Below are 26,771 nucleotides of genomic sequence, written 5' to 3' on the forward strand. Positions count from 1 at the left end.
AGTGGACATGTGACTGTGGATGTTGTGATACATGCCTGACGAGACCTTAGAGTTCCTATTGGCTGGTATATTTCAGCTATTTGCATATGTGCTGTGATTGGCTGTTAGCGGTTAGAGTTTGGCCATTATTTACAATGGGCCAGTATTTTCTATGGGAAATTTGGGGTCTTTAAACGTAAATTTCTTAAAAACACCAAATCTGATTGAAACGAAAAATAGATAGCACACCCCACACCGCCGAGGGCTTCGAAACGCAGTTTGAATGGAGTCTGTGCGTAAAGCGGTTCAAGCACTATAATAAAGACACTAAAACAAGGGTAAGACAAGTGAACCATATTCTCATCAAGGTTTAACAAACTGGAATCAATTAGGCTTAAAACAGGGTAACCACGGGAGTCTTAGCAAGAGTGTCTGTCCCATAACAAGGTAACAGGACATTCCACACCTAAAACAGAATTCCAGGCAACTATTATTTTCCTTAACCTATATAGTATATATAAAAACTTCTTAAATTAAACTAATATTTATAAAAATAAATAAATAAATAAAAAAGACAGCAGTCATGTAATATATAGAGAGAAATAATTTATTTGTCCATTGTGTCCGCTGGTTATATGAAAGATTATCAGCTGAATACTATAACTTTTTGGCCGTGGCTAGATGATTTTTTTTCTCTACTTGTGTAACCTTTTAAGAGGCTTCCAGTATTCAGTAGTTTGTGGTTATCTTGCTTCCAAACATTTAGGTGGCCCCATATCAACCTGAAAAAGTATAAGGAAAAGCAATAAAGGCAAAAAAGAAAAAAAAAAAAAACTAGAAAAGTTTAAACAATTGAGGCGAATGTACCCTTCAGTCGGGGGCGTAATTACTACTATAGCAGCCATAGCGGCTGCTATAGGGCCCACGACATTAGGGCGCCCCACTGCCCACTCCAGCAATACACTGGGCCCCTGAGCTGTCATCATTTGCAGCAACAGGTGGATAGCTTAGGGTTAGTCGGGAAGGAATGGGGGCCCCAATCAAATGTTTGCTATGGGGCCCAGTCATTTCTAGTTACGCCTCTGCTCAGGTATATTGCTTTTTTATTTAAGCCAGTTGGCGCCGGCATGGGAATCCCGGTGGCGCAGTCCTTTTTTTTCAAACGCTTCCTGGTTCTAGTGCTCAGCGCTGGTCTTTTTCCGTGCACCAGCCAAATTCAGAGCACTCTGCCCCCCGTGTGACCATATCCCCTCCCCTCTGTGACATGGCTCCACTGGTTCTAATGGCGCCGCTTCCCAGAGGGGAGGGGATATCATCATACTGAGGGGCAGCGGAGCCTACTAGGTGTATATTTACTAGGTGTATATTTGTCAAAGTAATTTAGGATTAATGTTAAAAGAAGCCAAGTTTAATCCCAAGGCACGCAGAAGGTAGCACTTGGGCGGTCCCCCGCCCATGGCTAGTCATGCTCTCTCTCTCTCTGTCAGCTTGTTCGGCGGGGATGATTGACAGGGAGCAACCCAGATGACTACCTGCCCCTCCTCTCCCTGCCACGTGCCCAGGGATTAAACTTCATTTTCTCTGGTATAAAGCTGCTGCAGCCGGTACGTGCAACGAGCTGCACAGAAGCTTACGGGTGCCTTCACACCTACTGGATCCACAGCGGATCTCACTTCTGCGGATTCAAAGCGAGAACCGCTACGGATCCGGTATCAATTCACCCCTATGACAGCACATATTCGCAGCGGGATTAACATCCCGCTGTGAATATGTGCTTTAATTCCCTGGTGCCCGCATCCCCGCCGCATTCCCCCCATCCCGGCCACATCCCCCCATCAGCCCACACCCAGCCCGCATCCCGCCGCCGAGAGCATACATTACCTGCTCGGCGGCGCAGCTGCAGTGAGGCTCCCGGCTCCGGTCCCGCTCAGCTGATCAGCGGCGGGCTGGGGGTAGGCTGATGGGGGGATGTGGCCGGGATGGGGGGGATGCGCCGGCGGGCACCAGGGAGTTAAAGCACATATTCACAGCGGGATGTTAATCCCGCTGCGAATATGTGCTGTCAAAGGGGTGAATTGATACCGGATCCGCAGCAGTTCTCGCTTCGAATCCGCAGAAGTGAGATCCGCTGTGGATCCCGTAAGTGTGAAGGCACCCTTAAACAGATCTGCATGGAACCAAATAAGCCCATACAGGCTGATTGGTTCCCGTTTAATCTAAAATAGAAGAAATTCAATGAGAACGTGTCACTTTCTAAATCTACTACACACACCTTTACTACATACACCAGTATCCTGTAGTACATTAAACTGCATTCTGACCTTTACATGGTCTCTACAGTCATAAACTTTCTACAAATAGAGAGATGGTCAAATTGCTATTTAATTGCACTATAAAAGGTTTTTTATGACAGGTCTTCCTTCCTGTCAGGTTGCTTTTGCCTTCCAGGTTGCCTCCAGTACCTTAAGCATGCTGTGGAATTGCTGTGTTTTATAACTTTTTTGCCTTGGCTAGACGATTTGTTCTCCACATGTGCAACTTTCGTAGAAGCTTCCAGTATTCAGTAGTTTGTGGACATCTTTCTTCCAAAGATTTAGGTGGCCTCAAATCTACCTGAAAAAGCCTAAGGGAAAGCAATAGAGGCAATGAGGGAAAAAAAACAACTTAAGAAAAGGAAGTCTACACAATTGAAGCAAAAGTACCATCTTGTACATTGATTTTTTTCAACAGTAGCCACTCGGCGTTAGCGAGGGGATTCTAGTGGCGCGGTTCTTTTTTTGAAGCGTGGGATGGTTCCCGTGCTCTGCGCCGGCCTTTTCCAGTGCATTGTCCCGCAGCACTGGAGACTCCATTGATTCTTATGGAGCAGCATCACAGAGGAGAAGGGATATCGTCAAAACAGGGGGGTGGCAGGGCCTGCCCCCAGTGTTAAAAGCTGGGTTGGTGCACAGTAAAAGACCAACACAGGAACTGGATGGTGCTTCATAAAAAAGGACTGCGTCACTAAGTGCAAAAAAATAAAAAAAAATCATAACATAAATCATAACATTTTAATCCATAATATAACAAATTAATGTAAGTCACACTAGGTGTATACTGTATTTGTCATTTAGGATAAATCTTAATCCAACATCAAAGATAAGAAATTCAAATATTCCTTTGGAAATATTTAGTCAACCGTTTTTTTTTATTTTTAGGGAGAACCTGTCCCTTACTAAATGTACCATACACAGCCCCAGTACCTTGTAGTGCATTAAACTGCATTCTGACCTTTATATCTCACAGACAGCAGACAATTATGTTTTAATGGTGCCTGTGTCATATGTAAATATGTCACTTCCAGTCATTGAGACAGCATTCAGCTTCCACCCTACCAGGCTTTAGTGAAATCCCTGAGTGTAGGGAATAACATCCCAAGCCTGGAAATTTTGTGTCTGCACTATTGCTTGCTATTGTTAGTGCAAGCTCAAGATAGGTGGCCTTAAAGGAGTTATCCAGTGAAATTTTTTTTTCTTTCTAATCAACTAATATCAGAAAGTTATAAAGATTTGTAATTTACTTATTTTAAAAAATCTCCAGTCTTCCAGTACTTATCAGCTGCTGTATGTCATGCAGGAAATGTTTTATTTTTAATCTGACACTGCTCTCTGCTGACATCTCTGGCTGAGACAGAAACTCTGTCTCGGTTTTCTATGAATCCCCATAGAAAACTTCTCCTGCTCTGGACAGTTCCTGTCTCAGCCAGAGATGTCAGAAGAGAGCAGTTGTCAGACTGAAAATAAAACAACATTTTCTGCATGAAATACAGCAGCTGATAAGTATGGGCAGATTTGAGATTTTTTTTAATAGAAGTAAATTACAAATCTATATAACTTTCTGACACCAGTTGATTTGAAAGAAAAAGATTTTCACTGGACAACCCCTTTAATTCGACCCCATCCATGCACTGAGCACACACCAAGAATAGAAAACAAAGGCACAAGCATCAGATCTGGCCAGGCTTAGGATGACATTCTATGCACTCAGGGACATTACTCAAGCACTGTTAAAAGATGATTTTTTTTTTTCCCGCCGACTTTCTACAAATATATGGTCAAAGTGCAGTTTAAAAAGGACATCTCCGAGCAAAATATATTTTTTAACCCCTTCAGGACCGGGCTAATTTAGGCCTTAAGGACCAGAGCCTAATTTTAAAATTTGACCAGTCTTACTTTATGTGGTTATAACTGTGTGATGCTTCAACGCATCGAAGCGATTTTGAGATTGTTTTTTTGTGACATTGTATTTAATAATATTAATACATTTTTGTTGATAGACTTAACCTTTCATTGTTAACAAATCAAAATTTGCAAAAACAAATTAGAAAAATTTGTGTTTATCAAACTTCTAAATTCTCTTCTTGTAACAAAGAGATCTATGCCACAATTTTTTTATTTAAATTCACATTGAATTGAAGCCCCCCCCCCTCCCACACAGACAAGTGTCCAGCAGCCCCTCACTTTGCTGGCTTTCCCCTGATCACCCTCTGTGCAGCCCCCCCCTCCCCCTCCCCCACACAAGTGTCCAGCAGCCCCTCACTGTATGCTAGTCTCCCCTGATCAGCCTCTGTGCAGCCCCCCCTCCCCCACACACACAAGTGTCCAGCAGCCCCTCACTGTATGTTGGTCTCCCCTGATCAGCCTCGGCGCAGCCCCCCCTCCCCCACAGACACAAGTGTCCAGCAGCCCCTCACTGTATGCTGGTCTCCCCTGATCAGCCTCTGTGCAGCCGCCCCTCCCCCACACAAACACACAAGTGTCCAGCAGCCCCTCACTGTATGCTGGTCTCCCCTGATCAGCCTCGGTGCAGCCCCCCCTCTCCCTCCCACACAGACAAGTGTCCAGCAGCATCTCACTGTGCTGGCTTTCCCCTCATCTGCCTCCGTGCTGACACTTGTCTGTGTAAGGGAGAGGGAGGGGGCACTGCACCGAGGGTGATCAGAGGAGAGCCAGCATAGTGAGATGCTGCTAACACTTGTCTGTGTGGGAGGGGGAGGGCCATGTTGCGGTGGGCCAGGGAAAGATGGTGTCGGCTGATACATGTGTGACGGTGGCTGGGGGACAGGGCTGTGATGCTCAATGGGAGAAAGCAGAATCTTCTCAGATGCTGTTGAAGAGGTTTCAGAGGTCCCATGATCATTCTGTGTCTTCCTATTGGCCCTGTCTCGGCCGGAGGGAGGAAAAGAAGAGGAGCGGTGTCGGAGTGAATCTGGAGAGGAGCTGATTGCATCAACTGAGAGGAAGAAACAGCCTGGCAAGTGGAGGAACGGTGCAAAAACGAAAATAGAAGCATATTACACAATGCTTGTAAGTATGCCTCTAGATTTAACTAATAAAAGTTTTGAGGAGAATACCCCTTTAACTGTTTGGTTGGGGTCACAGATGCAAATATAAAATTAAGGAAAAATTTACAAAATTTTGTGCAATATTCCATTTATCATCCTTTTTTTCTATAAAATTGCAGGTATTTGAATAAATCAATTAAATATTCATTACTCCATTCATGCAGTTTTTAAAAATAACCTATATGTGGCCTTAGTGGGATTCCAGTGTCATGGGAAGGCCTCAGAAATAGAGGATAACCGTATGGATTTTGAGGGATTGCTTTTATTACAGTGATTTTCAGAAACCATATAGGGTTTTAAATGTAAAAGTGGCAAATATAAGAAAAACCCCTTAGAAGAACCCATTTTGAAAACTACACCCCTTAGGGAATTCATCTATAAGTATATTGAGTGTTTAGATCCCACAAGTATTAGTAGAAAAATTTTAGAATTAGGCAATAAAAGCGAGATATGACATTTTTTCTTATTAACCACAGATTTTTTTTTAAAAGACGCACTTTCATAAAAAACAGAGAGATAAAAGCAACCCACAGTGTATTCAGCAATTTCTCTGTAATTAAAAAACACCCCATATGTGGTCCTAATATACTGTTTGGGCACTTGGTAAGGCTCAGAAGGGAAGGAGCACCATTGAGCATTTTTAGCACAGATTTTGCTGGAATTGGATTCAGGCACCATGTCGCATGTGCACGCACCTGTGGTATCTGCTCAGAGATTACGTTTATTGCTCCATGATCTCTGGGCAGAAACCAGGGAGAAGGGAGGAGGTGACACTAAGGGTGTGGGGGAGTATTTGTGTGTTTTGAGGGGGGGAGATGGCGGGAGACTGAGAAGGAGAGGGAAGAATTCTAGAGTTCAGGGCTGTACTATTGATTGATGGCTCTCTTCACCCATCACCAGATAATTTATTTCCAGCTGCTGTCCCATAGGATTTCATTCATTCCCCTGATGTATGATCGCTGTCAGAGCTTACTGCTGAGAACTATAGTAGAATATTGTCTGCTTCCATTATGAGTAGCACTGTAAATCTAAGCTCTGAGAGGGATCATACAGCAGGTGAATGAATGAATGAAATCTCATGGGACAGATGCTGAGACTTCTCTAAAGAAAGCCATCATTCAGTAAAGTATAGAAGACATCACTGCTTCTACTATGTGTAGTACAGCAATTCTAAGCTCTGACAGGGATCATACAACAGGAGGGTGAAGGAGACCCCATGGGACATACTACAGCTCTTATTAGAGTTTAAGTGACTGCTATCCTGTAGTTTACTAAATGATTGCTTTCTTTAGCTGTCCCAGCTGCTGTTTCATGAGATTTCATTCATTCACCTGCTGTGTGATCACTAGCAGAGCTTAGATTCACAGTGCTGAGAGCTATAGCATATTAGAGAAGATAGGCTGCTTCTACTATGTGTAGCAGTGTAAATCCAAGCTCTAAAAGGGATCGTACAGCAGGGGAATGAATGAAATCTCATGAAACAGCAGCTGGGACAGCTAAAGAAAGCCATCATTTAGTAAACTACAGGACAATTTTTTTTGCCCCCCCCCCCCCCAAAAAAATAAAATAAACTAGATTTGCATTTCCAGGAAAATACATAGTGCTTGAAAAGAGCGCCCCTTTACCAGTGACTTCCAGAGCGCCCCTTTACCAGTGACTTCCAGAGCGCCCCTTTACCAGTGACTTTCTTTTAAAAGAAACTTTAATCCTGGGTGCCGTCCCTTTAAGAGCAACTTGGCTCCCGTCCCTTTAGGAGCGACCAGGGTCCCTTGGCTCTTAAAGGGACCCAGGTCGCTCCTAAAGGGATCCAGGTCGCTCTTAAAGGGACCGATTTTGCTCTTAAAGGGACCCATGTCGCACTTAAATGGACCAATTTCACTCTTAAAGGGAAAAATTTCACTCTTAAAGGGACCCAGGTCGCTCTTTAAGGGACCCATTTCGCTATTAAAGGGACATATTTTGCTCTTAAAGGGACCCATTTCGCTCTTAAAGGGACCCAGGTTGCTCTTAAAGGGACCCAGGTTGCTCTTAAAGGGACCCAGGTCAATTTTTTTTTTTTATTCATTTTTCAAATTTTTAAAAGAGGCACACATATAACATTAGTTGTAGATACTGCAAAACAGGGACAAAGCACCTTTGGGTGCACAAAACAAGAATGGGATAGAGTCAGAGAGTCAACATGGCACAACATTACCAACAACAAGTTTCCGAAATAACTCCCACAGCGGGGAGACCATCCCTGAAAATTACACACATCTCATCACGTAGAGAGAGAGAAGAGCTGACGCTCAGGAAAGGGAAAGAATAAGAAGCAGCAACATCTAGGGGAGGGGGGGAGGAAGACAAAGTCAGGAGACTACAATACCGAGGAACACACGAAGGGAGAGGACAGTGACAACCTACACACAAACCAAGATATGAAAGGAACACACCGAGGGAATGGAAGAGGGCGGAAGCGCCTCACTGAGATATGAGAGTCTTATATTCATCAGATTCAGCGAACTGTTCCCAATAGTACCAGGTCTGAAAGAACTGGGAATTCCGGTCATGTAGTTGTGCGGTAAGGTCCTCCATGTATTTAAGGTCTTCCACCTTCCGCAACCACATAGAGATTGAGGGGGGAGCTGGACTCCTCCAAAGGGCAGGTATACAGGCCCTGGCAGCGTTGACCAGGTGGCGGATGAGAGAGCGGCGGTAGCCTCTTAGCGGGATGTCCGACATGTGCAGGAGGAAAAGCGACGGAGAGAAAGGAAGAGGAGAGTCTGTAAAGGTAGAGGCAATACACCGAACCTCTCTCCAAAAGGGGACCAGTTTGGGGCAACTCCAAAAGGTATGGAGAAGGGTCCCTTCCTCACCACAATTCCTCCAGCACAGGGGAGATACTTCAGGAAAAATTCTATGGAGGCGGACCGGAACCTGGTACCATCTCAAGAGAATCTTATAGCCCGCCTCCTGTAAGCGGGAGGAGATGGAGGAAGTGTGAGTACAGGTATATATTCGGTCCAATTGTGGACCCGTGAATGAGACATTCAAGTCTTGCTCCCAAGCAGCAAAGAATGGAGGGGGCGGCTGTTCCGGGGGGGAACCCAACATGGCGTAAAGAAGGGAGAGCGAGTGTCGGAGCGGGCCCGTGCCAAGGCAGAACGTCTCGAATTGTGTGAGCGTGCGAGAGGAGGATGGAGCAGGCAGGGAAAGAAGGAAGTGATGCAATTGAAGGGCCCTCCAGAAACCTAAAGGGGAAGGATCAGGGAGATCACGGAGCTCTGAGGGACATCCAGGCCGTCCCCCGAAGAAAGCTACGGGCACGGAAAGAGCCGGCCTGGAACCAGTCACGGAAGACCGGGTCGGAGATTCCAGCCGGAGATGAGGGGGTACCTATGACCAGGAACAGGGGAGATGGGTGAGGGGCTAGGGAGGCAGAGGAGAAATACTTCTGGCATAGCTTAAGCGTCGTGACAACAGTAGGGTGAGACCCGACCATTCTACTGGAAGTGGGGAGCCAGGGAGCCGCCAACAAGGAAAGGGGCGAGGGTGACATTTCAAGGCCTACCCACAATTTAGAAGAGCCGTGTCGGTGCCAATCTATCACCCTAACAAGATGACTGGCTACGTAGTAATAGAGGACATTGGGGAGGCCTTGTCCTCCACGCATCTTTGGACGATAGAGCACCGCTTTCGCTATTCGAGGCTGCTTATGGGCCCAGATAAATTTAGTTAGTAAAGAAGAGAGTTGTCGGAAGAAGCTCAGGGGCACCGTCACCGGAAGGGCTTGAAAAAGATACAAAAGTCTAGGAAGGACATTCATCTTAATGATGGAGCAACGGCCGAACCATGTGAAGGTGCCCCTGTGCCACCCAGACAAGTCTGCCTCAATCTTCTTCAACATAGGTGGGAAATTAACCCTGAATAGGTCGGGGATAGAGGGGGGTAAGCTGAACCCCTAGGTAAGATAAAGAGGAACTCGACCAGTGAAAGGGGAAGGAGTCAGCAAGCGTGGAGGCCAGAGAGGGGGGGAGGGAAAGATTCAACGCCTCGGACTTCTGTAGGTTGATTTTATAGTTGGAGAGGGTTTGAAATCTGGTGAGTTCAGAGAGCAAGTTGGGAAGAGAAACAGTAGGGTGGGTGAGAAAGAAGAGGAGGTCGTCCGCGTATGCTGCCACCTTATGACCGAGCCCACACGAACCCCGGATATGTTTATATTCTGCCTGACGTGTCGTAGGAAGGGCTCCAATGTCAGTATGAAAATTAGTGGGGAGAGTGGACATCCCTGGCGGGTACCGTTGTGTGTGGGGAAGGAAGACGAGAGAAGGCCGTTGAGACCTGAGCCGAAGGATGTGAATAGAGAGAACCAATCCAGGCCAGCATACGAGGACCCAGTCCAAGATGCTGGAGAGTGACGGTCAGGAAGGGCCTGCCAACTCTGTCAAAGGCCTTCTCGGCGTCTGTAGAGAGGAGCATTGTCGGTAGGGAGTCAGAGTGGGCATAATGTATAAGGTTGATGGCCCTAGTGGTATTGTCTCTAGTCTCCCGAGTGGGCATAAAGCCCGCTTGGTCTAGATGAATGATGGGTTGTAAAAGTGGTGTAAGGCGTGAGGCTAGTATTTTGGAAAAGAGTTTTAAGTCGAGGTTCAGGAGGGAAATAGGACGGTAGTTCTGGCAAAGGGAAGGGTCCTTTCAGTCTTTAGGGATGACCGTAATGTGGGCCAGGGTCAGGGTCTTACCTGGCTTGCTGCCGAATTCAAAGTAATGACGGTGACACCGAACCAGGGAGGCCCTGGCATTGGAAAAGGTAAGTTCCCGGAGCTTACTACGGAGGGCAGCCAGCTCCACACCCGTAGACGGCGTGAGAGACCGTTTATGACGTTTATCCAGATCAGCGATCTGGGAGACCAATGATGTTATCTTTGCCGAGCATTCCTTCTTAAGCCGAGATGCAAGTTTAATGAAGGTGCCTTTGATATAGCATTTCTGAGCTTCCCAGATCACTGATGGGGACGAGTCGGTGGTAACATTGGTGGAGAAATAGTTAGTTAGTTCAGCTCGCACTTCAGAGAGCATCCCCGGGTCCCTCAGCAAGGACTCATTGAGGCGCCAGCGCCAAGATCTGGGGTGCGGTAGGGGAAAAGATAGAGAGAGGGAAATAAGGGCATGATCCGAGAAAGAGATTGGGTCTATAGAGGCAGAGACCGCCTGGTCCAGATGGGAGTGGGAGATAAAGAAATAGTCGATACGGGAGTAAGAGTTATGAGGGTGGGAGAAGAAGGTGAAATCTTTGTCCTGCGGGTGCAGGGTGCGCCAGACATCTATCAACTGGAAGGAATAAAGATTGCTTGGCACGGCGGAGAGAAGAGAGGGGGAGAGAGGAATGCCCGGACGAAGAGTCCAAAGTGGGGTCCAGCGCCATATTGAGGTCCCCCCCGAGAACCAGCAGGCCCTCCAGGAAATCCTCCACCTCCAGGAGGCAGCGATCTAGGACGGCTTTCTGGCCGGTGTTAGGATGGTACACTGTACCGAAGGTACACAACGTACCTGCCATTTTGCCCTTCACAAAAAGGTAACGCCCCTCCTCGTCTACCCTCTGATCTATAAACTCCCACGGGGCCGATCGGGAGAACAGAATGGAGACGCCTTTGGTCTTGGAATCCGGGGAACAGCTGTGGTATGCTTCAGGGAAGTTACGGTCTGAGAGTTTTTGCAGGCCGTCAGCTCGAAAAATGAGTCTCTTGCAGAAAAGCCACGGAGGCCCGCTTGGCCCACAGGAGTCGCAGCAAGGAGGACCGCTTCTCAGGAACGTTCAGACCTTGTACATTGAGGAAAACACAAAGAACAGACAACATTTCTCAGGGAGGGGCAAGAGGTAGACACGAACACACACACCAGGGAAGGGACTAGGACAAGAGACTAAGGGAAGACAAGTGGGAGGGCGGGAAGATGGCCAGAGAAGAAAGAGGGGAAGACACAACAACAGGCCAAACAACCCAGACAATAAGCCTGGGGGGAATGCCCAGGGGGGGGGGGGCGCAGAAGCCCAGAGGGGCAAGGAAGGAGAGTGAGAAAGAAAGAAACAGGGGAAAGACCCGACGCACTAGGAAGACCAGAGTCCCTAAGAGGAGGCTGGCCCGGGACCTGTGCAGTACAGGAAGGGGTACGAGGAAGGAAAGACCGAGATTTGGGCAGCTCTGGCCACAGATCTCGACAGTGAGAAGCCATCGCGGCTCAATAGGCATACGCTAGACAGAGATCAGTTGGAGAAGTGGAGGGCAATGAAGGAGGAGGATAGGAAGTACGGAGAGGGGAGAAAAGATGTGCAAAAGTATAGGCAAAAACAACTCAACATATTCTGCGCATTTGCATGTTATAGGGGGTACAGGTAATGGATATGTAAAAGACACACCTAGGGAACATCCAGTGGTGCGTGCAACTAAAGCAACAACACTACAGCATATGCAAACCCCCGAATGAACAGACCACCGTAAATACAGAGAGGAGGAAGCAGACTATATGCTCACCAGTCCCACCCACCCCACCCAGCCATACCCTGCATATGGGGAGAGTCGGGAGGAGGGGAAGGGGGATATAAGGAGGAAAAGGGGAAGGCGGTTGGGCTAAAAAGGGGGGGTGGGAACGGAGGAGGGGCTGATGGGCGGGAGGGGGTCAGAGAGGGGGGGGGAGACAGGGTCTCAGCAGAGGAACGGTGGGCTAGTCCTTCACCCGACAGTCCAGGAGAATCCACAAGGAGCGAGAGGGGAGGAGGGGGGAGGGGAGGGGGGAGGAGAGGGAGGGGGAAGGGATGGTAATGGTACAGGAAAACTAGAGGAGGAAGGGTGCGGGATGGGCACTTTTCCAATATCTAGAGTACCGGTATGGAAGAGGAGGCAGCCCGCTGAACGAGCCGTAAGCATGTCCCAGCGGTCCTTCTAAACTCCCCAGCAGAGCTCCTAAGCCCCCCTGCGTCCATCATCAACCTCCCTAAACTGTATCAAGACAATCGGAACACCCCGAAGGGTGACAGTGGTCAACCGGAGGGCGTCCAAGTCCGGCAGGAGAGTCGAGAAAATCAGCGGGGGGAACGAGAACCCTGTCCCATAGGAGACTGGTTGAGCCGCCGAGCTGGTCGCGGTGCTCTGTCTTCTGTAGCTTGATCGGAGACCGGAGAGGGAAGCACAGGAGCAGTCCAGTCCGGGATGGAGAGTGAAGACAGACCAAACAGCGATAGGGCCTCAGGGAGGTCCTCCGGGGACCGGACAATACACGTAGTGCCGGAATGTCGTATGATGAGGTGAAAGGGATACCCCCAGCGGTAGGAGGCCCCCTGATCCTTGATAGCAGAGAGCAGGGGACGGAGCAGGCGCCGCATAGCCAGCGTACGTCTGGAAAGATCAGGTAGGAGGGAAACTTCCACCCCAGCGTAGTCTATGGGACCGAGTTCCCACGCCCGCTGCATCAGCACTTCCTTCTGTTGGTAATAGTGCACGCGGCACAGCACGTCTCTGGGACGGTTCCGGTCTTGTGGGCGGGGACCAGCGACCCGATGGGTTCGGTCCAACTCGATATGGGTATCGTCTGGGTCCCCGAGGTAGCGGTTAAAAATCATCCTGACTACCTTCACTAGCCGATCTGGACCCACGTCTTCCGGTAAGCCCCGTATCTTAACATTATTGCGTCGGCCTCTATTCTCAAGGTCGTCAATATGTGTGATCATGTCTCTGATCGTGGCTTCTTGTGCGTCCAGGCGAGGGAGTATGGAAGCGAGAGAACGGTCCATAGTACTCTGGCGGGACTCTAGAGCAGACACTGTGGTCGTGACTGCTGCCACCGAGGATTTTATCTCCGCCATATCTCGGGCATGATGCTCCTCCATATGAGAGAGCTGGGCAGAAAGTTCAGCCCTCGTTGGCAGGGCCTGCAGGAGACTCCTTACCGCTGCAAGCAGTGTAGCCGAAGCAAGGGATGCAGCGGTCTCCTCTGCGGTGGGTGAAGGTGACAGGGTAGCCACCGGGCGGAGGATCTCCGGGACCGATTGGCTCAGGTCCGGGAAGGCGCTGGCCTGCTTCTGTGTGGCCTGCCGTGTGAGAGGCGCAGCGGCCATCTTGTCCGTGGGAGACTTGGTCCGGGAGATGGGCGGCGTGGAGCGCACAAACCGGACTATGGAGTCTCGTGGAGTGGCCCGAGGTGTGTAGTTAATCTTCTTGCCTCCTTTGGGCATACCGAGGCCCCGGTGGAAAGGTAGTAACACCAGGTATTGTGAGGAACGGGCCGAAGCTGCAGCAGCATGCGTCCTCACTCGGCCATGTCCAAGCCACGCCCGACCCAGGTAATTTTTAAAGGGACACAGATCGCTCTTAAAGGGACCCAGGTTGCTCTTAAAGGGACCCATTTTGCTCTTCAAGGGACCTAGGTCGCTCTCCTAAAGGGGCCATTTCACTCTTAAATGGACCCATTTCGCTCTTAAAGGGACATATTTCGCTCTTAAAAGGGAAAAATTTTGCTCTTAACTCCTTAAGGACCGGGCCTGAAATGGCCTTAAGGACCGAAGCAAATTTTATGAAAATGACCTTTTTCACTTTATTCATTAATAACTTCGGGATGCTTTTACCTATCCAGCTGATTCTGAGAGTGTTTTCTCGTGACATATTGTACTTTCCATTTCTGGTAAATTGGAGTCGATACTTATAACGAATCTTTATGAAAAAAAACAAAATAGCGTGAAAAATTGTGAAAAAATTTATTTTTCCAACTTTAAAACATTTCTGCTTATACAGAAAATGGTTATACCACAAATTATATATTAAATAGCATTAGCAACATGTCTACTTTATGGTGGCGGCATTTATTAAATTATCTTTTTATTTTTTTTAGACAATAGAAAGCGTAAAACATTAGCGAATTTCCAAATTTTCAGTAAAATTTCAAAATCACTTGTGAGGGGTTTCTACTGCCCTGGCAGCACAGAGGGTTTATAATTGCATCATGGCATCCTCTAATGGGAATGGCGGCCATACCTATTTAGCTAGGAAAAAGGGACAATTCTAATTTATTTGGGGGTATTAGGCCAATTATTAGTTTATAAGGTTGAAAATGACAGGTGTCCATCAAATTCAACCTGTGTTGATCCAGAGGAAGGCAAAAAACCCTCGTGAGGCACACGACAGTAGCCTCATCACAGGGGAAAAAATTCCTTCCCGACTCCATAATGGCAGTCAGAATAATCCCCGGATCAACGTGACCCCTGAAATAGGGACAGAATTTAGATAATGTAGATCTCCAACGACGTGTGGTACGCCTTGAAGCGATCCAGTATGCAGAGGCCGAGGTGATCAGGACAGGTGTCACACTGGAAAATGGTGTCCTTCCTGATCCCCGTTACGCCACACTCTGCACTTCTTCTGGGGTCTCCTGTTTTCCAGTGTGGGGGACGTCACCTGGAAAATGTTGCCCTGGTGCGATACGGGGTCCTTCATATCCAGAAACGCTGGGTCCGCTCCATGGCTGCTAAATATTAGGGCTTTATTACTGCTTCTGATATGTTCGGATCGTGCCGCAAGCTACAGTAGCTCGGGCAGCGAGGGACCAGAAGAGTTATCCCTGTACGGGTGGTATCCTTTATCCAGCAGTGGGAAAATCAGTTCCCGAATGATCTCCCCACTAACTCTGAGGATGGTGGGGGGCATTGTGGGGGCTGGATTTGGGTGTCCCTTCCTTCATACACTCTAAGGGTACGTGCACACTGCGGAATGGCGAAGGATAACCCTTTGTGCATTCCGCAGCTGGCACCCACCGGCGGACTGATGCGGGCGCGCGTCTCCGTCCGTCATAGACTCCATTCTATGCACGGGCGGATTCCGCTCTCCGTCCAATGTGTTCATTCTTTGGACGGACGATGGAATTCGCCTGTGCATAGAATGGAGTCTTTGACACGGGTGGAGACACGCACCTGCATCAGTCCGCCGGCAGGTGCCAGCTGCGGAATGCACAAAGGGTTATCCTTCGCCATTCTGCAGTGTGCACGTACCCTAAATCTGTAAGTGTACCTTGAGGTACTCTTACAGAGTTAGTAGAATTTCACGCCATACCGTCATCTCTTATTGGGACGGTACTGGCGAAAAAGACGTGTCTGGGAGGCAGCGTATGCTACTCTACCCCCAGATACGTCATTGGAGGATGAGGATGAATGGAGGAACGAAGGATCTCCCCATTCATCCTCACTGGCTGTTTCGGTGTCGGAGGCAATAATAGCGTATGCGTCCGATACCGAAAACACGCCGGGGGCCACTTTTATATAAGGATTGGTATATGGGGTATGTAGTGGTGTAGTGTCAAACTTTATTCAATGTAGTGTAGTGTGGTGTAATGTAGTGTTTTTTACGTGTTTTTTTTACAGTAAGTATAAAAAAAAAAAAAACTACGCCAGAAATGGTGTTGCTGATAAATGCCATAGGATATAGAAAAGTAGGATATAGAAAAAACTGGCAGTAGGATATAGAAAAAAAACACCCTACGCCAAAAAGGAGGAGTTGCTGATTAGCAGCGCACTTTCGTGCAATGCTGATCAACACTCAGCGGTGATAGGGTGCGGAAAATAGAGAAAAAAAAAGAATTGAAAAAAAAACCCAACCTTTATTACATACTGAACATCCGTATAGCTGCTGATAACTGTATTACACTTATCAGCCGCTAGAGGGCAGCAGAGCGCAAGATCCGAAAAAAGACTACGTTGGAGCCGAAAAAAGCCGAAACCCAATCAGGACCCCGGGACAGGTGAGTAATGTACAAATACCTGCTCTGGATCCCTCATCTACCTAGCTGAGGCGTCCAGAGCAGGTATTTTTAACTTTTGGGGACTTTGATCGCTGTGAACAGTGATCGGGCCGGTGGCACCGTGACCACCATTACTTTTTACCGCTATTTTTTCCGGGTCATCGGATCAAGGTTCTGATCGCCGCTATTGGCTGATCTGAACTGATAAGCCAATAGCGGCGATCGTCGGCATGGGGGGGGTACGTCATGGGTCCTTAAGTGACAGTGATCCATGACGTACCGGTACGTCATGGGTCCTTAAGAGGTTAAAAGGGACCCAGGTCGCTCTTAAATGGGAACCATTTTGCTCCTAAAGGGGCCCTGGTCGCTCCTAAAGGGGCCCTGGTCGCTCCTAAAGGGGCCCTGGTCGCTCCTAAAGGGGCCCTGGTCGCTCCTAAAGGGGCCCTGGTCGCTCCTAAAGGGGCCCTGGTCGCTCCTAAAGGGGCCCTGGTCGCTCCTAAAGGGGCCCTGTTCCCTCCTAAAGGGGCCCTGTTCCCTCTTAAAGGGGCCCTGTTCCCTCTTAAAGGGGCCCTGTTCCCTCTTAAAGGGGCCCTGTTCCCTCTTAAAGGGACCCAGGTCGCTCTTAAAGGGACCCAGGTCGCTCTTAAAGGGACCCAGGTCGCTCTTAAAGGGACCAAGGTCGCTCTTAAAGGGACCCATTTTGCTCTTGAAGAGACCCATTTTGCTCTTAAAGGGACCCATTTTGCTCTTAAAGGGACACATTTTGCTCTTAAAGGGATCCATTCTGCTCTTAAAGGGATTTATTTCACGCGACTTGGGTCCCTTTAAGAGCTACTTATGTAATTCCCCTTACACAGCGACTTGGGTACCGTCCCTTTAAAAGAGGCTTGGGTACCGTCCCTTTAACCTCTTAAGGACCCATGACGTACCGGCACGTCATGGATCACTGTCACTTAAGGACCCATGACGTACCGGTACGTCGGCCCTTTAAACGGGCGCCGCGGCCGGCCGGGTCCCGATCGGGGGAGATAGCCTGCTATAATACATAGCAGGCCATCTCTCCCTGTCGGCATGGAGGGTTGTTAACCCCCCCCCCATGCCGACGATTGCCGCTATTGGCTGATAAGCCCATAGCGGCGATCGGAACCTTTCCGGGCCATCAGTGGCCCGATGACCCGGAAAAAAATGGCGGTCGGTGCTGTCCGAGGACGGCACCGACCGCCATTACTGTAAAAAGTAATGGTGGTCAAGGTACCACCGTCCCGATCGCCGTGAACGGCCGGCCAGCCGGCTGGCCGTTCACGGCGATCAAAGTCCCCACAAGTAATAAATACCTGCTCCGGACCCCTCAGCTAGGTAGCTGAGGGGTCCGGAGCAGGTATTTGTACATTACTTACCTGTCCCGGGGTCCTGATCGGCGTCTTCCGGGTTCCCGGCGTCCTCTTCATCTTGTCGGGACTTCGGCTTCTTCCGTGAGTCCCGATCGGCTTTTTCCGGCTCCAGCGTCGTCTTTTTTCGTATTTTTCCGGCTCCAGCGTCATCTATTTTCGGATCTTGCGCTCTGCTGCCCCCTAGCGGCTGATAAGTGTAATACACGTATCAGCCACTACAGGGATGTTCAGAATGTAGTAAAAAAAAATTTTTTTTTCCCAATTTTTTTTTTTTCTATTTTCCGCACCCTATCGCCGCTGAGTGTTGATCAGCATCGCACGAAAGTGCGCTGCTAATCAGCAACTCCTCCTTTTTGGCGTAGGGTGGTTTTTTTTTATATCCTACTGTCACGGTCTGCTGATAAGTGCCGAACATAAGTGCGGCATTTATCAGCAACACCATTTTTGGCGTAGGTTTTTTTTGTATACTTACTGTAAAAAACACGTAAAAAAACACTACATTACACCACACTACATTGAATAAAGTTTTACACTACACCACTACATACCCCATATACCAATCCCCATATAAAGATGGCCCCCAGGGTGTTTTCGGTATCGGACGCATATGTTATTATTGCCTCCGACACCGAAACAGCCAGTGAGGATGAATGGGGGGTCCTTTGTTCCTCCATTCATCCTCATCCTCCTCATCATCCAGTGACGTGTCTGGGAGTAGCGTAGCGTACGCTGCCCCCCAGACACGTCTTTTCTGCCAGTACCGTCCCAATAAGAGATGACGGTATGGCGTGAAATTCTACAAACTCTGTGAGAGTACTTTAGGGTACACTTACAGATTTAGGTTACGTGCACACTGTGGAATGGCGAAGGATAACCCTTCGTGCATTCCGCAGCTGGCACCCGCCAGCGGACTGATGCAGGGGCGCGTCTCCGCCCGTGTCATAGACTCTATCCTATGCATGGGCGGATTCCATCATCCGTCATTCCATCAACACGTTGGACGCAGAGCGGAAACCGCCCGTGCATAGAATGGAGTCTACGACACGGACGGAGACGTGCGCCTGCATCAGTCCGCCGGCGGGTGCCAACTGCGGAATGCACAAAGGGTTATCCTTCGCGATTCTGCAGTGTGCACGTACCCTTAGAGTGTATGAAGGAAGGGACACTCGAATCCAGCCCCCAGATGCCCACTCCCCCCCCCCCCATCCTCGGAGTTAGTGGGGACATCGTCCGGGAACTGATCTTCCCACTGCTGGATAAAGGTTACCACCTGTACGGGGATAACTTTTATACCAGCACCCCCTCTTCCGGTCCCTCGCTGCCCGAGCTACTGTAGCTTGCGGCACGATCCGAACATATCAGAAGTAGTAATAGAGCCCTAATATTTAGCAGCCATGGAGCGGACCCAGCGCTTCTGGATATGAAGGACCCCGTATCGCACCAGGACAACATTTTCCAGGTGACGTCCCCCACACTGGAGAAAGGGAGACCCCAGAAGAAGTGCAGAGTGTGGGGTAACAGGGGGATCAGGAAGGACAACATTTTCCAGTGTGACACCTGTCCTGATCACCCCGGCCTCTGCATACTGGATCGCTTCAAGGCGCACCACACATCATCGGGGTTCTACATTATCTAAATTCTGTCCCTTATTCCTATTTCAGGGGTCACGTTGATCCAGGGATTATTCTGATCGCCATTATGGAGTCGGGAAGGAATTTTTCCCCTGTGATGAGGCTACTGTCGTCTGCCTCAAGAGGGGTTTTTGCCTTCCTCTGGATCAACACAGGTTGAGTTTGATGGACACCTGTCATTTTCAACCTTATAAACTAATAATTGGCCTAATACCCCCAAATAAATTAGAATTGTCCCTTTTCCCCAGCTAAATAGGTATGGCTGCCATTCCCATTAGAGGAGGCCATGATGCAATTACAAAGCCTCTGTGCGGCCAGGACAGTAGAAACCCCCCACAAGTGACCCCATTCTGGAAACTACACCCCATAAGGAATCTAACAAGTGGGGCAGCGGGTATATGGCCCCCTGGTGACGGCCACATTTGGGACGTGAAAATGAAAAAAATGGTATTTTTTATTTTCACGGCACATGTTCTACACATGTGCCCATCACTAGTGGGGTCCATATGCTCACTGCACCCCTTGTTAGATTCCTTATGGGGTGTAGTTTCCAGAATTGGGTCACTTGTGGGGGGTTTCTACTGTTCTGGCAGCACAGGAGCTTTGTAATTGCGACATGGCCTCCATCCTCCATTCCAGCCTCTAAATGGCGCTCTGTCCCTTTGGTGGCTTGCCCTGTGCCCATATGGCACATTATGTCCACATGTGGGGTATTTTCGTACTCAGGGGAAACTACCCTACACATTTGTGTTCATTTTCTTTTTTAACCCCTTGTGGAAATGGAAAAAAATCAAGGCTAGACCAACATTTAGTGTAATTTTTTTTTAATTTTTACTCTAAATCATTGATCTTGTCTTGATTTTTTCATTTTCACAAGGGGTTAAAAGATAAAAAAAAACACAATGTGTAGAGCAATTTCCCCTGAGTATGGAAATACCCCACATGTGGACATAAAGCGCCATGCGGGTGCAGGGTAAGCCTCCAAAGGGAAGGTGCGCCATTTGGTTTTTGAAGGCTGGATTTGGATGGAATGGATTTCGAGGGGCCATGTTGCATTCAAAAGGCCCCTGTGTTGCCAAGACAGTTAAACCCCCCACAAGTGACCCTATTATGGAAACTACACCCCTCAAGGAATGTAACAAGGGGTGTAGTCAGCATATGGACCCCACTGGTGACGGGCACAAATGTGGAACAATGTGGCGTGAAAATAAAATATTACATTTTTTACACTATAATGTTGGTCTAGCCTTGAATTTATCATTTTCACAAGGGGTTAAAAGAGAAAAAAAAACACAAAATGTGTAGAGCAATTTCCCCCGAGTCCGTAAATACCCCACATGTGGACATAAAGCGCCATGTGGGTGCAGGGCAAGCCTCCGAAGGGAAGGAGCGCCATTTGGATTTTAGAGGTTGGATTTGGCTAGAATGGATGATGAACGCCATGTCGCATTTACAGAGCCCTTGTGCTGCCAAAACACTGTAAACCCCCCACAAGTGACCCCATTCTGGAAACTGCACCCCTCAAGGAATCTAACAAGGGGTGCAGTGAGGATATGGACCCCTGGATGACGGCACATTTGTGCCATGAAAGTGAAAAAATGAAAATTTTCACTTTCACGTCACATTTTTCCACATTTGTGCCCGTCACCAGTGGGGTCCATATGCTCACTGCACCCCTTGTTAGATTCCTTGAGGGGTGTAGTTTCCAGAATGGGGTCACTTGTGGGGGGTTTCCAGTGTCTTGGCAGCACGAGGGCTCTGTAAATGCGACATGGCCCTTGAAATCCATTCCAGTGAAATCCAGCTTCCAAAAGCCAATTGGCGCTCCTTCCCTTTGGAGGCTCGTCCTGCGCCCGCTTGGCACTTTATGTCCACATGTGGGGTATTTCCGTACTCGGGAGAAACTGCGCTACATGTTTTGTGTTTTTTTTTTCCTTTTATCCCTTTGTGAAAATGAAAAATTGAAGGCTAGAACAACATTTTAGTGTAAAAAATACTTTAGTCTTTTTTCAAGCCATATTGTTTGGAAAATCTGTGAAGCACCTGTGGGGTCCAGATGCTCACCGCACCCCTTGTTACATTCCTTGAGGGGTGTAGTTTTCTAAATGGTGTCCCTTTAGGGGTGTTTTTTAGGTTTTGGCACCCCAGAGCCTCTGCCAACCTGAAGTGGTACAGTCAAAAATGACCAAAAATAACGGAGCCATTGAAATTCACTAGGCGCTCCCTTATATCTGAGGCTTGTGGTTGCGTCAAATAGCGCAATAGGGCCACATATGGGGTATTTCTATAAACTGCAGAAACGGGGCAATCAATATTGGGGTGCATTTCTCTGGTAATAGGTTTATAATTATGAAAAATATTGGATTACAATAAAATCTCTGCACAGAAAATTAAAATTTTCAAATTTCTTACACACTTAGCTTTTATTTCTGTGACTCCCCTAAAGGGTTAAAAAACTTTCTGGATGTGCTTTTGCAGAGTTTAGGGGGTGCAGTTTCTGAAATGGGGTGCTTCGTGAGGCTTTCTAACACACAGTCCCCTCAAATACACTTTAAACCTGAACAGTTCCCTAAAAATATCTGATTTTGAAATTTTACTGAAAATTTGGAAATTTGCTGCTAATGTTTTAAGCTTCCTATTGTCTAAAAAAATGAAATATAGTTTAATAAATGCCGCCAACATAAAGTAGACATGTTGCTAATGCTATTTAATATATAATTTATGTGGTATAACCATTTTCTGTATAAGCAGAAAAGTTTTAAAGTTGGAAAAATGCATTTTTTCACAATTTTTCACGCTATTTTGGGTTTTTTCATAAAGATTCGTTATAAGTATCGACTCCAATTTACAAGAAATGTGAAGTACAATATGTCACGAGAAAACAATCTCAGAATCAGCCGGATAGGTAAAAGCATCCCGAAGTTATTAATGAATAAAGTGACACTGGTCAAATTCATAAAATTTGCTCCGGTCCTTAAGGCCATTTCAGGCCCGGTCCTTAAGGGGTTAAGAGCGGCTTGGGTACCGTCCCTTTAAGAGCGGCTTGGGTACCGTCCCTTTAAGAGCGACTTGGGTACCGTCCCTTTAAGAGCGGCTTGGGTACCGTCCCTTTAAGAGCGGCTTGGGTACCGTCCCTTTAAGAGCGGCTTGGGTACCGTCCCTTTAAGAGCGGCTTGGGTACCGTCCCTTTAAGAGCGGCTTGGGTACCGTCCTTGCTACATGGCTGCCTCAGCTCTGCTTTTTTACTGACTGACCTCTGCTACTTCTAATGGTAAAGATCATTGCTCGGCTACCATGACAATCTTACTCAGGTCAGTGAGACAAAATCGTTAAGGACCTTCCATATATTACATCTTCTATTGGCCAATAGTGGACATGTGACTGTGGATTTTGTGATACATGCCTGACAAGACCTTAGAATTCCTATTGGCTGCTATATTTCAGCTATTTGCATACGTGCTGTGATTGGCTGTTAGCGGTTAGAGTGTGGCCATTATTTGCAATGGGCCATTATTTTCTATGGGAAATTAGGGGTCTTTAAACGTAAATTTCTTAAAAACGACAAATCCGATCGAAACGAAAAATAGATAGCACACACATCACACCACCGAGGGCTTCGAAACGTAGTTTGAACGGAGTCTGTGCGCAAAGCGGTTCGGGCTGTATTACGTGCAGAAAAATGACTGGAAGAAAAAACGAAAGAAGAAGAATACAAATTACAATATAGTGCTTTTCAAGCACTATAATAACTATACCGCAATTTATACAGATGGCTGCTTACTGTAGGCAACTTAGCACACCCTCTTTACTCCTGGTTGTGTGGCTCAGCAACATCCTCTGTTGTGCATGTGATGGTCACTAGAGGCTACAGTGCAGAGAAAGATGCCAGGCCCTAGAGACAGGAGTGGGGAAGGCTGACTATCAGGGTGTGTTCTCACATTGTGTTTGTGATAATAATGCAATGTGAGAACCCAGCACTTTCTGTGTGTTCTTACCCACTGGGTAAGTAGCGTTGTTCTGCTAGATTAGCGTTCGCTTACAGAGCCTTTTATAAGGCTGGATCAGCCATCGGTCACACATCACTATTAAACGTAGCGACGCACGGCTGGTGGCAGATTTTTGAACATGTGGGGAGATTTTGCTAGGGAGATGCAGTGTGGGTATTATGGCTTAGAGCAATATAGTCTAACATTTTTTTATTTTACCCCGGGGCACCCCTACCGAATAATGTGCTAAAAAATACAAAAAAAATATCATTCAGTGACTCACAGGTGACGTCTTCTTTGCTCTGAGGTGTCACTTTCCTTTTCCTCTCCATCTGGCCCGGACCACCATGATGATTTTTTCCAGCTACAATTCGTCTCTTCAGAACCTGCCAGACAAACATCTTAGGCTCCGCACTTGTTCAACAACTTACTTCCTTTTATCCAAAGTGTAAAGTCTCAAACAGTAGTAATTCCACTTTTTGGTGTGTTTTCCAGTAAAGTGAGTAAGTACTGTATGTGAGTTGCCCATGTATGTAGAATTCCCCTGTTGTTTGCCCAAATAGTATAAAGTCCCTATGTCCCCATATAGTAGTAATGTCTCCCGCTGTGCCTCTATATAGTAATAATGTCCTTGGCTGTGCCCTCCATATAGCAATAGTATCTTCTGCTCCTGCTGTGTCCGCACTTAATGTTATACTGTGTGCAGATGTGCTGTGTGTGTGGGTTAGCAGCACCTGGGGCAAGGAAAAACACTTGCGCCCCCAGTGCCCTTAGCATTGTAATTAACGCTATAGTGGTGCTCATGTAGCTATCCCCTGTGGTGTGCTGATAGCTGTAGTTCTCCCCCCCCCCCAATGCCCTGTGGTGTGCTGAATGCTGTAGTTCTCTCCCCCCCCCCAATCCTCTGTGGTGTGCTGATAGCTGTAGTTCTCCCCCCCCCAATCCCCTGTGGTGTGCTGATAGCTTTAGTTCTCCCCCCCCAATCCCCTGTGGTGTGCTGATAGCTGTAGTTCTCCTCCCCCTAATCCCCTGTGGTGTGCTGATAGCTGTAGTTCTCCTCCCCCCTAATCCCCTGTGGTGTGCTGATAGCTGTAGTTCTCCCCCCCAATCCCCTGTGGTGTGCTGATAGCTGTAGTTCTCCTCCCCCATAATCCTTTGTGGTGTGCTGATAGCTGTAGTTCTCCCCCCCCAATCCCCTGTGGTGTGCTGATAGCTGTAGTTCTCCCCCCCCCCATCCCCTGTGGTGTGCTGATAGCTGTAGTTCTCCTCCCCCCAATCCCCTGTGGTGTGCTGATAGCTGTATTTCTCCCCCCCCCCCCCCAATCCCCTGTGGTGTGCTGATGAAGTAAAAACAAACAAAAAACACTCCACTTACCTTTCCTCGCTCCAGAGCTGGCCGGGCCCTCTGCCATCTTCTGCAGTGCACGTCTTCTCCGGCAGGCGGCGCGCGATGAAATGATGTAATCGCGCGCAGCCCGCCAGAGAGAAGAGGCGCCTCACAGGAGCTCACAGGCACAGTGCTCTCCTGTGTCTAGCGGCAACCGGACACAGGAGAGTGCTTGAGATGCCATAGGCTGCATTCCCCTGTTCCGTGATCCTAACGGATCACGGACGTGGAATGCATGTACCGGAGTCCCCCCGCGCCCGGACAGCATCTGTAATTAGATGCTGGGAGCGGGGGAGACTGTATTCATAAGCGCCACGCTGTAGTAACAGCACTGCGCGGCTGATTCATTACAGCACGGCGCTTATGAATACAGTCTCCCCCGCTCCCAGCATCTAATTACAGATGCTGTCCGGGCGCGGGGGACTCCGGTACATGCATTCCACGTCCGTGATCCATCAGGATCACGGAACGTGGGAATGCAGCCATAGATGCACCAATCTGAACTCGGAACTCTGCTTCCGGGTTCGGGTTGGTGGGGGCCCCTTTGTGGTGGGGGCCCAGGGGCAAGTGCCCCTGGTGCCCATTCCTTAATCTGGCCCTGGCTGTACTACACATAGTAGAAGCACTGATGTATATACTACAGCTCTTATTAGTGCTTTAGTGACTGCTAGACTGTAGTTTACTAAATAATGGCTTTCAGAAGTTTCAGCTGCTGTTTGATGCGATTTCATTCATTCCCTTGCTGCACGATCCCTGTCAGAGCTTAGAAGTGCAGTACAACACATAGTAGAAGCAGTGATGTGTATGCTGCAGCTCTTATTAGTGCTTTACTGACTGTTATCCTATAGTTTACTAAATGACGAATTTCTTTAGCTGTTCCAGCTGCTGTTTCATGAGATTTCATTCATTCACCTGCTGTACGATCCCTGTCACAGCTTAGATTTACAGTGCTGAGAGTTGTAGCATATTAAAGATAGGCTGCTTCTACTATGTGTAGCACTGTAAAACCAAGCTCTGAGAGGGATCGTACAGCAGGAGAATGAATGAAATCTCATGGGACAGATGCTGGAACAGCTAAAGAAATTCATCATTTAGTAAACTAAAGGATAACAGTCACTAAAGCACTAATAAGAGCTGTAGTATATATATCACTGCTTCTACTATGTGTAGTACTGCACTTCTAAGCTCTGACAGGGATCGTGCTACAGGAGGGTGAAGGAGATCCCATGGGATTGCTGCTAAAACTTATAAAGGTAAGAAATATTGAGAAATTTCAGCATCTGTCCCATGGGATTTCATTCATTCCCTTGCTGTACGATCACTATCAGAGCTTAACAGTGCTGGGAGCTATAGCAGAATATCGCCTGCTTCTATTATGTGTAGCACTCTATATCTAAGCTCATCTAGCGATCGTACAGCAGGGGAATGAATGAAATCTCATGGGACAGATGCTGAAACTTTTAAAGAAAGCCATCATTTAGTAAACTACAGCTTAGCAGTCTTTGAAGCACTGCTGACAGCTGTAGCATAGAAGAAGAGGTTTCCGGCTTCCATTACAGGTACCGCTGCACTTTCTAAGCTCTGACAGTGATCGTGCCACAGGGAGGTGAAGGAACTCCCGTGGGAGACCTACTACAATATGTAAAGAAAGGTTTCATGCAGTAAAGCAGTCACTAAAGCAGTCCTGCACACTTCAAATTCCCCTCCATGCCAGGAACATATACACTCACCGGCCACTTTATTAGGTACACCATGCTAGTAATGGGTTGGACCCCCTTTTGCCTTCAGAACTGCCTCAATTCTTCGCGGCATAGATTCAACAAGGTGCTGGAAGCATTACTCAGAGATTTTGGTCCATATTGACATGATGGCATCACACAGTTGCCGCAGATTTGTCGGCTGCACATCCATGATGCGAATCTCCCGTTCCACCACATCCCAAAGATGCTCTATTGGATTGAGATCTGGTGACTGTGGAGGCCATTTGAGTACAGTGAACTCATTTTCATGTTCAAGAAACCAGTCTGAGATGATTCTAGCTTTATGACATGGCGCATTATCCTGCTGAAAGTAGCCATCAGATGTTGGGTACATTGTGGTCATAAAGGGATGGACATAGTCAGCAACAATACTCAGGTAGGCTGTGGCGTTGCAACGATGCTCAATTGGTACCAAGGGGCCCAAAGAGTGCCAAGAAAATATTCCCCACACCATGACACCACCACCACCACCCTGAACCGTTGATACAAGGCAGGA

General features: G+C 47.9%; 1 protein-coding gene across 1 annotated transcript in view; it reads right to left on the reverse strand.

Annotated features, from left to right (window-relative positions):
* Positions 1-565: 565 nt before the first annotated feature.
* Positions 566-26,771, reverse strand: part of MRPL54 (mitochondrial ribosomal protein L54) — a 105,260-nt gene continuing 79,054 nt past the window's right edge. The window contains exons 3-4 of the mRNA XM_069964539.1: positions 2,442-2,602; positions 566-761 (exon numbers count right to left, since the gene is read on the reverse strand). Of these exons, the coding sequence (XP_069820640.1) occupies positions 2,470-2,602 (133 nt within the window). The 3' untranslated portion in view covers positions 566-761; positions 2,442-2,469. The remainder of the gene's footprint in view (positions 762-2,441; positions 2,603-26,771) is intronic.

This window comes from Dendropsophus ebraccatus, chromosome 3, assembly GCF_027789765.1.
Source record: "Dendropsophus ebraccatus isolate aDenEbr1 chromosome 3, aDenEbr1.pat, whole genome shotgun sequence".
NCBI lineage: Eukaryota > Metazoa > Chordata > Amphibia > Anura > Hylidae > Dendropsophus > Dendropsophus ebraccatus.